The following is a 15,159-nucleotide window of genomic DNA, read 5'->3' as shown; positions in this document are numbered from 1 at the left end:
ACGCAAATGGGGGAAAAGAATTGCACATTAGACGTTGCCAGTTTCTGGAGGCCAGCCATTGATTTTCCAATTAGTGTTAACGTCCACTGTCTGTATTAGAGGAAATGGTCTGTTTATTCTCCGTATAGCTGCTCATCCAGCAGTTTGTCTTCATGTCTACACAGAGCAGCTCTATTATGAGACTGAACCGTGATGGGATCAGGACATTATTATTTAATTTCTGTGCATGTTTAAGTCAGATACAAGGTTTCTGGTGGACAGCAGCGACGCATGGCTGCTATATCTGCTGGTGCGTGCCTTCCTTGCCACTTGTGTCCGTACACAGTGGCGTGCACAGACATTTAGAGGGGCAGGTGCTCAAGTGGAAAAAAAGGGCACCTTGTGCAGCGCATTTTGGGGCGGGGACCCATTTTGGTGCTTTTAGCTATTGAAAAATAGCAGATCTACAAGCTCATAGCGCGCCACCGAGTGGCGCGCTACGAGCTTGTAAGTCTGCTATTTTTCTTTAATCGAAGAACCACTGACATAGAAACATAGCTTTAGATTGTGGGGGGCCTAAATAATATAGTAGTATCAAGATTTGATCAATGTCACCATGGTCCACACACTACAAATTAAGGAAAAAAAAGAAAACTTTTTTTAGAGCAAAATTGCCAAAAGGGCAGGGGGTGCTCTAGCACCCCCTAGTGTCTATCTGTGCACGCCACTTGTGTCTGTACATGTATGGCAAAGCCGCAGCACTCGGCAGGGAACTCTGTTCACGCGTACATGTGTGTGCGTGTCTCTGTGACGCGCCGGGTTTCCTGCTGTTCCGTGTGCTGTGGTGGCGTAGGAGGGGGAGAGAGAGCGGGAGGCCGCCCGCCAGGCCAGGCCAGCTTGGCAGCAGAGGGGAGGGGGAGGCTTCTTCCTCCATACGGAGCCGCGGGGGCCTTCCCTCCCTCCCTCCCTCCCTCCCTCTCTCCCTCTCTCCCTCCCTCCCTCACCCTGTCATGTAGTCACTATAGACTATAGACGGTTTCTGAACTGCCCACAGTCCTCCCATGGGACACAGACAGAGTAGAAATAAATTTCGCCATTTTTTCATGATTATTTGTGAGGACCTACTATATGAAGATAGGTTGAAAAGTAGTGAAGTGGTCCTTTAAGTAGCCTTGTAATAAGCGGGATAATGTATGGCTGAGTGGTCATTGTTTATATATAAATCACCTTCATGCTGATTAATTAATAATGAATTACATTATCCCTCACCAGATTTATAATGCTATATTCATATTATATTGCTGGGGACACCCTCGAACCCCCTCTAGAACCCATGGTGGTCAGAAGCCACTTTGAGAACCACTGATTCAAGTGATTGAACGTGGCCATATCGTAGATTCTGATCCTACCATTCGAACCTCAGAACAGTCAACGTGTTTCCAAACTTCTATTGTCCAATTTTGGTGAGCCTCTTGCGATTTGTAGCCTCAGTTTCCTGTTTTGTCTTTGGCTGACAGGACCTGTTATGGTCTTCTGCTGCTGTAGCTCATCTGCCTCGAGGTGCATTCAGAGATGCTCTTCTGCATACTTGGGTTGTCTTTGAGTGGTTATTGGAGTTACTGCACCATTCTCTGTAAACATCTGAGATGGTGTTGAGTGAAAACCCCTAGTTAGATCAGCAGCTCCTCAGAGTTAAATTACCACTGACTGCTCTGTACCTTTTTTAGGTTTAGAAAAACTACACCAGAGCCATTCAAAACATTCTGAGGGGGGAGGGGAGTTGCACCAGTCAGTTCACACGGGTGTGATTTAAAATTTTAAGCTCAACTTTTACTGTCTAAAATAGGGCTCACGTGTTGTGTTATGGACGATTAAAAAGAATCTATTAGAAATTGTGTTGATATATCTTTTCAAATGAACAATTGTTTGATTAATAAAACAAACAAGTAATTGATAGAATAATTAAAAAAAAACGTGTGTGTGTGTGTGTGTGTGTGTGTGTGTGTGTGTGTGTGTGTGTGTGTGTGTGTGTGTGTGTGTGTGTGTGTGTGTGTGTGTGTGTGTGTGTGTGTGTGTGTGTGTGTGTGTGTGTGTGTGTGTGTGTGTGTGTGTGTGTGTGTGTGTGTGGCTTGTGCGTGCGTGCGTGCGTATATACAGGGATGGCTGGGGTGGGTATGCTAATGTGCATTCCAGCGCTGAGAGTTTGCCCTGTCGTATGAGTGGGACATGAATAGCACTGCAATGGAGGAGGAGGAGTGAATGGATGGATGAATGGATGAAATAATGGGCTGCTGGTGGGAAATATCTAACAGACATGTCACCTCTTCAACCCTTAGAGACAGACACACACACACACACACACACACACACACACACACACTATTTATAATCCCCCCCGCATCAGAAAATCCAAAAATAAAGAGCCCAGCTGTAGACATCCCAGCCCTCTTCCCCAGCACACATACAAATACATACAGCAGCCCTCTGGTCCCAGCATGCAATGAAAGGGTCCATTGTCTCCGGGGCCCCCAGCAGCAAACACAGAGGCTGCCAGGCCGCGTTGGAGCCAGGAGCCACGCTAATTGGGACGGCCGCCTAATGATGAGTTTCATAACTGCACATGTACGGTACGCACACACAGCTCTCTCTCCCCGTCCGCGTGAAGCGTATGCTTGAGTCTGTTGTCGAGTCGAGATGACTTTCTTTGGGGCTGACAGTAAGGGTGCAACAGATGTAAACAGGTGTAACAACAGGTGCAATCGATTGAATCGTTCCAGTGATCCACTAACGCTGTGGATCACTGCTGTTGCTGTCCCCAGTCTTGGTCCAAATATGATATGTGTACAGAAACATTATGTATGAGTACACAAGGAAACGCATACATAGCGGCCCGTACTAATTGTTTTGTCCAGATATCAAAGAAACACATTTTTTTTATTTTTTTATTAATTTTTGCCCTATTTAGATTGTAGAGAACCCGGAAGCAGAGGGCAGGTAGGAGGGAAACAGAGTCTACTGAAGAGCCAGTGTGGCTAGACTAGAGCGCTTGCAAACATGAAATCAGTGGAATCAGTATCAGGTGAGCTTTCACGTCCACTTTGGGCTTCCCAGGTAGACTGACATAATGCCTGCTGTTAGCAGTGTGGGTGTGGTGGTCTGCACGCATTGAATACAGGAAAGACAGGTCGGTCTTTCCTTTATTCTGAATCCCTCTCATTACAGCTGTCACTGAGACAGCTATATAGTCACAAATACATACAGCAGAGTGATTCTTTTCCAGATGACATTATGGTACAGTGGTAAGAAACATGCCTTGCAAAGCACTGATTGTGAGTTCAAAACTCACACTGAGAAGTTTTCCCCAAGTTTGTACCTGGCTCTAGTCTTTCAATGTAGAGCATGCAATAGAAATAGCAGTATAAACCACTGTGGTGCAGTGATAACTTGGTACAGTACATGCATCATCTCATTCCGGCCAATCACAATTTGCGTCCTCACCTTTGTCTTCAATGTTTCGTTTACATAATGTTACACTCAAAAATGGCCATTCATTTTCAATGGCATTCAATGTTTGTGTTATAGATGTTTGTGTTTACGCGCACCCTCAAAGCTGGAGCGTGCTAGAGTGGAAACGCTAGTGCTTTAACATCTTAAACTAAACCCTGTATATTTTGTTTACCGGGATGGATCCCACAGCGTTCGCTCCTTGATCTGTTCCCTTTTCACCAAATTCCGTTGCTCACGTTGCGTCGCAAAGTTTTGTGAGCTTGTATAGAGCTTCTATTTCCGTTGAATGATTTTTAAGATGGCTTAAAAACAAGCATATACACCTATTACACCCATTTGTATGCTGATTCCTTGTGTTGCTCTTGTTGCAGGCTTCAGCAGTTGGACCGCCATTGTCAGACCAGTGCCCAGCAGGTGTGCGAGTTGTTGGCCAAACAGAACCAGCTGATGCAGGAGAGAAACACACTCACTGAGGAGATGCAAAACCTTCGCATAGAGGTACACATTCATATTATATATACTATCCCATTTTGGGCGGGAGCCCATTTTGGTGTATTTTAGCCCATTTAGCTATTGAAAAATAGCAGACCTACAAGCGAGTGGCGCGCTACGAGCTTGTAGGTCTGCTATTTTTTGACTGACATGGAAACATAGCTTTTTCCGAAAACTGTCATGATGTAGAAGACAATTTTAGAATCTGATCTCATGTCAAAATGGGTTAAATATATACACATTTTCTTTATTTTTCAATAGATTTGTCCTAGTATAATTTCTGTCTGAAACGTATTGTGTTTTGTCGCTAGCTCCCTGCAGGCACAAGACAAGCTGACATCCGGTCTACATGAGCCTTTGGTCTTCATGTTGAAACCATCATGTAAAGTGTACATCTGAAATAGCTTTTAAAAATAAATGTTATGTATTTTCTATCATCACAATTGAGGGTATGTCAGAATCAATGTGGCAGCAAATTGTGATATATTTTTGATGCCTTCAACTTTTAGACATAATCTTCCAGATTAACATTTACATCACCACATTTTATTCAGTATGTTTTGTAACATTTCATGCTGTTTTAATTTATTTTTTATTTTTTCCAAAATGTTTAATAAACAATGATTTTACTTATTTTCAGAATCAGCTTTGTTGTCACATTGTCAATTTTACACGTAAAAAAAGTGGGTGAAATTAGTTTGTGTGCAATCTGTGCATAGTTTGATAGAAAGAAAAATAGATGCCTCATTGGTCGCTGCACTTTGGAGTTGGAGGGCTGTATTTTGCGTGTCTTAAGTACCAGGTCTTATTCCCTAACTTGAGTAAACTAAAGACCTGGAGGTGTGATCAATGCTCTTTGGCCACCTAGAATAGCCAAATGGCATTGATCACACCTCCAGGTCTTTAGTTTACTCAAGTTAGGGAATAAGACCTGGTACTTAAGACACGCAAAATACAGCCCACAGACTCTCCAATGGGAGGAGGAAGTCAAGCGGAATCTCGGAAGGCAAGTGCTGCTGGGAAAGAGGGAGTCACGCCTCTGATTGGCCAACCGAACATCCCCTAACGTTCTTCCGTTTTTCTTCCGCTATGCTTTAGTTAATTTACTTTATTTGTTTATTTGGACAGGACAATGCATGTTATTGGACGTCACATGGAAGTAAATACACCGGATATAGCACAGTTGCTCATTTTCTTTCCGCAGTCCTCACAAGAAACACAAAACGGAAAACAGACAGTCAAACAGTGGAATACATTTACATGACATTACATAGGGAACAGAAAAAAGAAATGCACCTAAAATAATCGTGAATGGTTGCAGCTTTGGTTTTCAAGCAACCATTTTTTCAGATTGTATTTAAAAGATGGAAATGTAGCACAATCCCTTATACGCAGAGGAAGGCCATTCCATGCTACACAGCCCTGTACTGAGAGGACATTTTGGCCGAAGGTTGTTTGCCGGTGCGGCACTTCGCAGTCTCCTCGAGTGGTTGCTCTGGTACTGATTCCCCTATCGGCCTACATTGTAGGGTCTTGTATATGACCCCAACCTGTTAAAGTTATCGCAAGGAATCTCGGGAAAGCTTGCCAATGCAATCCAATCACGCATCGCCATTGCTTACCTCTGTGTCGCGTTCCGTTGAGATACAGCCGGAAGAGGCGTCTTCGTTTATATGTCTATGGGTCAAACGGTTCATGAGCCATATGTCTGTGGATGACTATTCATGAGCTCTGCGTTTGTAAACGTTTATTTTTTTTATCCCACGTTTTTGTAACCAATTTTTCTTTCACCCAGTGTCAACACTCCTCAGTTCCCTCTGCCAACCTGGGGAGAGCAACGGACGGACCTCATGCTTCCTTCAATGATATAAAATGACAATGAGAACATTTTGAGAAAGAATGAAAAACTACATCGTTTTTCACGGTTTTTGACAATATTCTTTGATCGTCGAAAACACAACATACGTATGTCGTATTTCGACATACTTCAATGCATGAGGAGTCCAAGCCACTTCTTTTTCCTCTGACAGGGGAGAGTTTCCCTGGTTGGACATAGCGTGTGGAAGGAACACGTTATTATTTCCAACCAGTTCCTTTCCCCTCCAAGCGCCACCAGAGAGACCAGCATTAGTAGGATTACTACAGGGGAGGGGACACGGGGAGAACATGCAAACTCCACACAGAAAGGCCCTTTTGACCAATCTCACCTGCTTTTAACATTGCCCTATTAGAGCCACCAGGAGGCACATTTTTGCAAAGAATATTTGTATGTTACTCCTACACATTTTGTCACACGAATCGGTACACAGTGGGCCTCGTTTATCAACGTGGTGTACAGTACACCAAATAATGGGCGTACAGCGAGATCACAGCAATTTCCGACATTAAAAAGAGAAATTATGAAAACCATGAAAAGTTATTTTCATGCTATATGTTTTCATGGCTTTCGACGATAAAAACACATGAAAATGAAAATCTTCATGGTTTTCAACAAAAGAAAAATGATGAATATCATATTCATGGTTTGATGATTAAAAATAGAGAAATGTTTGACGATATTATTATTATTATTATTATATTTTTATCGTCGAAAATCATGAAAAACGACATACGAAAAGCATTATTCATAATTCTTTACTATAGATTGCTTCTGTCCAGCTCATGAATGTAGCCTGTCATAGTGTGATTAGTGAGTAACAAGGAAGAAAGACACGTGTGTGTGTGTGTGTGTGTGGGTGGCCTTGGAGTCAAGCACTGTTGTTTACTTAAGCAGGTGCATGGGTCAATAGGTCCTAGTCAGACGGGACAATGGACACACACAAAGTCACCTAATGGATGCGGTTGGCACTGCTCAAAAACCCCTAATCTTCTTAACCCATGGAATGGGGCATGAACCCCCACCACTATTGTGTCAGGTCCTCCTGACACAATGTCCCCAGGTTGCTCTTAGTCAGGACGGTGGTCCCTGACCCTGGGTCAAAACCAGTCGAAAACCCCCTGTTGTCACATGATAAATAAGACATCTCACACGGGCAGTAGCAGACTGACATAGTGCTTTATTGAAGCTGTCTGTAAGAAGGAAAATAATGTGCATCCCTATCATATACATTTATGTGTAAAAATACTAAGGATGTACAGTGTAAAAAAAAACAGCTTCTCGCGGATGGTCGCTTTCACATCGTTGTGGGTCTCCACTTGGCCACGTAAATGAACCTTGTCGATGCACTGTTTGTTTTAAATGAAGAAGGACAGAATTTTCCTTAAGCTGTTTGAAGGCTTTTGATGTGAATCTTTCTGGATTGAATAGAGTTTCCCCAATGTTTGGTGTCAAAATCAGCTCCAGGTCTGTCAACTTGACAGAGAGCAAAGTGCTTTCAGTGTTAAATTGCTTTGGGGAAACGTACGACAGTATAGCCCACCATTTTTTTAATCGGGGCAACTGTCAAGATAGGTCACAAGGAAGCTGAGATGGGACATGAACATAAAATGTTTACACTTGGATGAGTTTTCTTTTCTTTTTTTCTTCCATGGGTTCACCATATTTCTGAAAAAAATGCATGTTCACCATATTTCATAAATAAATGCATTTCATGCTTGTTTGTATTAATACACTATACACTAGTGTCGGAGAGAGAAGGGGACGGAGGGGTGGAGTGATTGTGGGTCAAATATACCACTGAAACTCCTTTCAAATACTTGATGTGTTACTGTACTTATGCCAGCATCACATGCCAGGCGGAACATGGTCCATCTTGAGCAGATTGGTTTGCTAACGCTGCCGGAGACGAGCGTCAGAGCAGCTGAAAATATTGAATATGATTCTGCATATCGTTGCTGTCGGAGAGAGAGAAACCTTAATTGTACCTCCATAATTCCATTTGTAATGTTTTTGTACATTAATCCCATACTTTGTTGTATTAGTGTCACGCACAAGTAGCAAAAATGGCTGATCTACATACAAGCTCACAATGAGTTGTGTAGATCTGCAATCTTGCTATTATTATTTTTTTAATTAAGTGGAAGTGGTTAAGTCGGTCTGTGGGTTTTGTAAAAGATCCATTGGAACACACTTACATTTATTACATTTCTGCTGAAAAGCAACAGTTGTGGACACATCCTACGTACATGGTTTCCACCCTACGTACATCATATGGTTTCCATCCTACGTACATGGTTTCCACCCTACGTACATCATATGGTTTCCATCCTACGTACATGGTTTCCACCCTGCATATTGTGTAGTAGAAGCACAGAGCAGTCAGCAGTCACAATGCCAGATATATACTAACAATGAAGCTGAACGTGTGTCAGCAACTCCGCGTCCATTGGAAGCACTGCACCTCTAATGCACTGTCTGGTTCTGAAACGTTTATTACATGACCCAAAAGGGAAATTAGACATTTTACCCAGGACCCAAACTAGTGTAAATAGATCGGATATTTTAACTACTTCTTAATGTGTATATACTGTATATATTTTTTTATTCATGGTATTTTTTAGATCCGTTTGGGATTTGTTTGGTTTATAAAATGTATAAATTGTTGTTGTTTAATGTAGGAAAAGGAAATTGGATTTTTACTCGAGTCGTGACCCATAACAATTGGTCCGCGACACACAAATGGGTCCCGAACCACTGTTTGGGAACCAGTGCTCTGATTATGTGTGACCAATGGCCGTACTGCTCTGTGGTCTCCGTGCGTTCCTCGTCTTCACCGCCAGTCCACCACTTATGAGGGACATCAGTCACGCTGCTCACGCAGTCACTGATGAAGAGCAGTGTGGCAACACCTTCTCTACTTAACCACTTCAACCTATATACTTATATATATATATATATATATATATACTGTCGTACGATGAATAGCCAATCTACAAGCTCACAACACATAACGATGCGATGTGTGAGCTTATACTGTAGATGTTTTTTTGTTCTTTTTCACATTTAGAAAGTCTTTGAAAATGTTTGAACATTTTCTCAGATAGTGGCATGCCCAAAATATGGGCACCAGGTTTAAAGTGGATCGGAGTCAAAAGAATTTCCACCGTACCTCTCTCTAGAATCGGCTAATGGCAGAACGGCAAGTTTGCCATGCAACGACTGCCGCACAGTGGATTCTCTCCAAGAAAATACTTTGTATAGTTACCGAGCAAATATGGTGAAAACGTCCGCTCTGCTCCACTCTCCCACTTGATACTCCAATAACACCAACTAGGACAAATCAGACTGGGACAGCAAAAGGCTTACCAACTCCAGACAGCAGTTTGTGTTGAGCTACATAAAAGTTGTCCATGTTTTAAAGGGAGAGAAAAAAATAATCTAAAATCTTCCTTCCAAGCAAAAGGCTGAATCAAATTCCAATGAATCATAAAGTGATAGATGTGAAAGTGCTGTGGCCATGGCTACAAAGCTTCTTTTTTTTAATGAACTTCCTTGCGATTGAACTTCAACTTCCTAATAACTACAGCGTACTAGCCTACTCCTCCAGTTTGCAGACCTGGGTCAAATCGTAAGCTGAAATCCTTCCAAACACTTGGGAGCGTTTGCCAGAGCCTGTCGGGAGTGCCAGCTGGGTAGGATTTGTACTCATTTTTTGAACTATTCGGCAGCTTCGGTCGGTAGTGCCAGACAGGCTCAATCAATCACAGAGAAGTATCTTTCATAAGAGTGCTAATTTGACTCAGGGCTGTCGATGCGGGCAGAGGAGAGGCACCACATGCAGGCCAGCGGCATTCCTTTCAACTCTTTCACAAAGTGGCCCTGCGTGTGTTCGCTTAGAGGAGTTTAATGGATGTGCAAGAGCAAAGCATATGGAATTAAGAGTAGCCGAAACACAGCTACATGTGGCATTTGCCATGTCTAAAAAAAAAAGAAAAGGGAGAGAGGAGCTTGGAGGAGGAAGAGAAGGGAATTAAATTCAGAGCAAAAATATTTTAAGACCTCAACTGCAGTATGAAACACAACTACAACCCTCGACTGACTAAGTTCCAAAACGGAACACAATGACAACGAAATAAATAAAATAAAAAAGTAAATTCAAGTTATGCATCAATAATAATAATAAAAACATTCAAATAAATAGATTGGAGTAAGATTCTCTTATGTCTAAACGAGAGAAAAATATCCCACTAGTCATTGGGCTCTCCCAGATAGTAATGGTGATACTGTACTGTACTGTATATCCATCTTAGAGAAAACACACTACAGTAACATAAATGTTTGCTTGAAGCAGACCTTAGTCAAGGAGGATTCCATATCATTTTCAACAGAATTATGTTTGGTTGTTCCCCCCCCCCCCCCCCCAACTCATTTGGGCTCTATATAAGGCTTTATATAGATCAAGACAATGTACAGACTGTAGAAATCGGTAGACAGATTGAAAGTCCAACTTGACGGAGGTCTGACTGGAAGACACGATGAACTCAACGTCAACAAACAAACAAACAAAGACCAGACCAGAGGAAAGAGACAGAGAATGTGTATGGAGACGTACCAAGGATAGTAGTGGTCAAGACGGCCCAACCCCCGCTCGCCTCAACTCGCCAAAATCATCTCTCTTTCCCATAATGTGCAACTCTCATCAGCCTGCATGAGGAGCCTTAGTAGGACATAATGCTCTCATTCATTAATCATTAAACAAGAGCCAGTGGCCTGTTTATAAAGCTCTCAATGGTCTCGCACCTTCCTACCTACATGACTGCCTGCCTAAATATGTCCCAAACCGCCCCCCCCCCCTAAGGTCTTCCACTGCTGGCCTGCTCGCGTTGCCTAAAAAAAATGGCAACTAAAAAATACGGGGAAGCAGCTTTTTGCTTCTACGGGCCGACGGCGGGGAACAAACTCCCACTGTACCTTCGACAGGCAGCCTCTGTAGACATTTTTAAAGCACAGCTCAAGACCCACTTCTACAACATTGCTTTTAATTGATCTTTTTTGTTATTCATGTCCTCACTGTATTGCATTACTGCTCTTGTTTTTTAATGTTTATGCCTTGCTTTTCTTTTCTTTTTTTTCTCCATTGCTCTGTAAAGCACTTTGAGCTGCATTTCATGTCATGAAAGGTGCTATACAAAAAGTTTTATTATTATTATTTAGAGGCTGTGCTGAAATCCACCCACTTTCATTGCACAATGAAAGTGACGTCAAAGCTACAAACATGTAACTTGCAGGACCTCCTCTGCAGATGGTGTCGAGCACAAGAACGGTCACAGATACTTCATACATGAAGCATATCTGTGACATGCAGCAAGCACTGTTACCACAGAGAAGACCATAATTACGTCCTTGTTTACAGTGAGACAGTTACAAAGTCTATAGGGCGGTCTTGATATCGGGGCGGTGATATGATTGGTTTCAAAGCAGTGAACTCGAGTGACTTACAGAACTGAGATTAAAGTATGTGGAGATCTCTTGACAGTCCGGAAAAGCAAGACATAGATAGATGGACAGACCGGCACGTCTCTGAGTGGTTGTAATCTCAAACCACAATGAGACATGTCAACTATACTCTTCTTATCACTTAACACTCCCATATGCCGTTTTATAAACTCCCGTGTGGCTCTCTTTCAACTTTCTCTACCACTTACCACTCTTTCATAACCCATACATTCCGGTTTCCTATTTTTTTTTACACCCATTCCTCGATATACGGTATAGTTGACCCAGCAACTTCCAACCTTCATGCAGTAACCTACCATATAATGTCAAGAACACTAACTCTTTCTCTCTGAATTCCGCCTGCTCTCTCTCGGTCTGAGTCACAGCATTCTGAAACGAGTACCTGTCGTAAGTCACAATGTAACAGTTATAATACATGTGTTTAGAACAAGCACACTGGAAATACTTTGGATCACGAATGGAAAGAATCGTAAAAGAAGCGCATGCACGCATCCTCGGCCTTCCATGAGTTCCATTTCATTTTCTGTCTCCTCATCTCTGTCACATTTAAAACATAAAAACATAAAAACAGACCAACATTAAAACAAACAACAGAGCAGGAAGGCTAATCTGCTTTCCCTCCAACATTCTTCGGCCATTTCTTTCTTTGTTTTTTTTTAGGTGCCCTTTTCACCCAGTCTAAAACTGGTAGCAATAGTATTCTTTCAATAGAATAGTGAAATACAAAAAGTTAAATATAAAATCAATAACTAAGAACAATAAATAGAACATATATTAGAGCCATTGCTGTGACAAGGTGTAAACCCATAAATATCCATGTATATTACCACACAATCTCGTAATCTCTCTTAAATATTTCAACCTTCAGGAAACAGAAAATCAGCTAAGACTGACTGACCACTGTTATGCCCGCATTTCAATCATCGCTATATTCTCTATGATCACATTATAAATAATATTTATGATGTGATATTATGTCACATCATACTCTATCATTGCTGTTGGGGCAGAAACCTTGTATCTCCATGTTTCATGTTTTGTTTTTCAATAAATTAATACCTGTGTTATACTTTGTCATATCAAAGTGAAGGCCAAAATTATTAGTTATTATTAGTAGTATAATGTACTTTAATATTATAATTATCAAAATGTTATTTTATTAAGAAATGTTCACCTATAATGCTATGCCCAATATAGCGACGCCAGACTTAAATTGTTTTAGTCTGTGAATATGAACAGCATTAACAAGAGCTTTTGACTTCATGATAACTACATTGAATTAATCAAATAGCGAGAACCGAGGTTCTATTTTCCATTTACTAAAAACAAAAATAGAACCGATGCTCTATTTTCCATTTACTAAAAACAAATGGTTTTGGACAACAAGGTTTCAGTCCGACAGCGATGATAGTAGTTATTGGAACCTTTCCCCTGCTTTCACCAGGTCAGACACACACTCCAATAACCTGCTTTAACCAGGTCAGACACACTCCAATAACCTGCTTTCACCAGGTCAGACACACACTCCAATAACCTGCTTCCACCAGGTCAGACACACACTCCAATAACCTGCTTTCACCAGGTCAGACACACTCCAATAACCTGCTTTCACCAGGTCAGACACACACTCCAATAACCTGCTTTTCACCAGGTCAGACGCACACTCCAATAACCTGCTTCCACCAGGTCAGACACACACTCCAATAACCTGCTTTCACCAGGTCAGACACACACTCCAATAACCTGCTTTTCACCAGGTCAGATACACACTCCAATAACCTGCTTTCACCAGGTCAGACACACACTCCAATAACCCGCTTTTCACCAGGTCAGACACACACTCCAATAACCTGCTTTTCACCAGGTCAGACACACACTCCAATAACCTGCTTTTCACCAGGTCAGACACACACTCCAATAACCTGCTTTTCACCAGGTCAGACACACACTCCAATAACCTGCTTTTCACCAGGTCAGACACACACTCCAATAACCTGCTTTCACCAGGTCAGACACACACTCCAATATCCTGCTCGCCAGATTGGATTTCCCTTTCGTTGTGGTGAATCTCTTCCTGCATCAGTTTCACTTTGTCCAAGAAGAAGTCCAGGCATGTATGTGGTGGTTCCAAAGTCACGACAAAGACAGTGTAAAGCTTTCCATGATGTACGCAAAAGTACCGATTATTATTATTATTCACTTTTTGGGACAATAGCGATTTTAAGCTGACAGGAACTTCTGTAAAGGGGGAATTAAAAAGCCTCCAGGGATCATTCAAACCAACCTCTGAATTCCATCTCCGTTTGAATGGCCGGTGAGGTGAGTTGCCAAGTCAGCACTGCATCGAGGGTAATAGTAAAGCTTGCGGTCTGGCCTACTGAACTGCTGTGCTTTGAGGTGCTTTCTTAAACCCCAACAGTGGAACGTACACCATACACACAAACACGTGACATTGATGACATTATTGTCTGTAAGTAGAGAACTGTAAAGTATTGGTAATAGTTGCAGTACTAACTTTAGTAACAGTGATTAAGAGGTGATTGATGTTGTTGTGATGTTGTTGATGTCTTTAACTAGAGAGCTGAAGTATCTTCTGTGGATTTCTGTGTTGTGTGTAAAGCTAGTAGAGTAGCACCTGGTAGTAATAGCAGTAGTAATAGCAGTAATCCAAGTAATAGTAGCAGTTATAGCAGCAACGGTATTGAATTGCACTGTGCAAACCTGAGTCAATTCCTGCTCTCAAGCCTGCGCGGAGTGCACGTCGGAGTTGGCGGTTGTGGTCGCTGAATTCAGTTCGAGAATGCCAGCTTCCAGCCACCCCAGAGTAGTGTCAGACTGTGAGGATACTTTAAAGGGCCACTTCACCCCTTTTGCAACCGGATCTTATTTTAATGATGTTTGGGAGACAAGAAACACTTTCCTGGGGGGGTTTTATGTGGGTAAGTTGTGTTTTTAGATATTTCAGTATTTCGAAGTGACCATGGACTCCATGATGTCATGCACACTGGGTTCACTTCCTTCCTGGACTACAATTCCCATGATGCTTTGTTGCACTGCTCCTCCTTGTGGATAGGGGGAGGGCTGTCTTAATGAGACAACATGTAGTCCAGGAAGTAGATGAGCCCAGTGTCCATGACATCATGGAGTCCACACTTTGAAATACTAAAATAAGATCTGGTTGCAAAAGGGGTGAAGTGGCCCTTTAACTACAGTAGTACAGCTGTGGAACTGTTTGTGTCTCGAGGTCAGATGATGTTTGTTTTGTCTATTAGAGCCTGAGAGATAACTGTAATGGCAGTTAGAATCGACGTCAAAATATATCCTTTCCGTAATTTACCGTAGAAACCAGTCAAACCTCACGTACCATAATTGACATACAATCAACTATTGACCATTTTGGTAAATAGCATATCTGCTTTGTATTTGCCAAGGCGGTGGGGATAAGACGACTAGCGCCACGTCAAAGCACAGCAGGTCACCACTACTAACGAAACTGGAGCTTCCGTCACAGCTGATCACAGTTTAGATGATTGCAATGCAGACTTATGGGGGCTAGAATCGCCAGGAGTGCATTTCTCACAAAATTTGAGAAGCTAAAATAAGAGCAGGGGGGGTGGGGGGGGGGGGGGAGTGAAGAGGGGAGAAGAATGGAGGAGGAGAGGAAGAGGAAGGTCCTCTCCGCTCAGGGCTTGGTAGGTCCAAAAGCTGCAGTTCTCATCGTCATACCACAACGATGACCTCAGAGTCTTAGATGTGTTTGATGTTCACCACGGTGGGGTGGTGGT

At 42.3% G+C, this 15,159-nt stretch overlaps 1 protein-coding gene across 1 annotated transcript in view; it reads left to right on the top strand.

Annotated features, from left to right (window-relative positions):
* The window catches only part of sdccag8 (SHH signaling and ciliogenesis regulator sdccag8), a 64,909-nt gene extending 60,339 nt beyond the window's left edge, over window positions 1-4,570 (top strand). The window contains exons 17-18 of the mRNA XM_083775147.1: window positions 3,858-3,984; window positions 4,290-4,570. Of these exons, the coding sequence (XP_083631273.1) occupies window positions 3,858-3,984; window positions 4,290-4,331 (169 nt within the window). The 3' untranslated portion in view covers window positions 4,332-4,570. The remainder of the gene's footprint in view (window positions 1-3,857; window positions 3,985-4,289) is intronic.
* The last annotated feature ends 10,589 nt before the right edge of the window (window positions 4,571-15,159 follow it).

The sequence above is a fragment of the Protomyctophum parallelum genome (assembly GCF_964188405.1).
Source record: "Protomyctophum parallelum genome assembly, chromosome: 10".
Lineage (NCBI taxonomy): Eukaryota > Metazoa > Chordata > Actinopteri > Myctophiformes > Myctophidae > Protomyctophum > Protomyctophum parallelum.
This window is presented reverse-complemented; position numbering and strand designations above follow the sequence as displayed.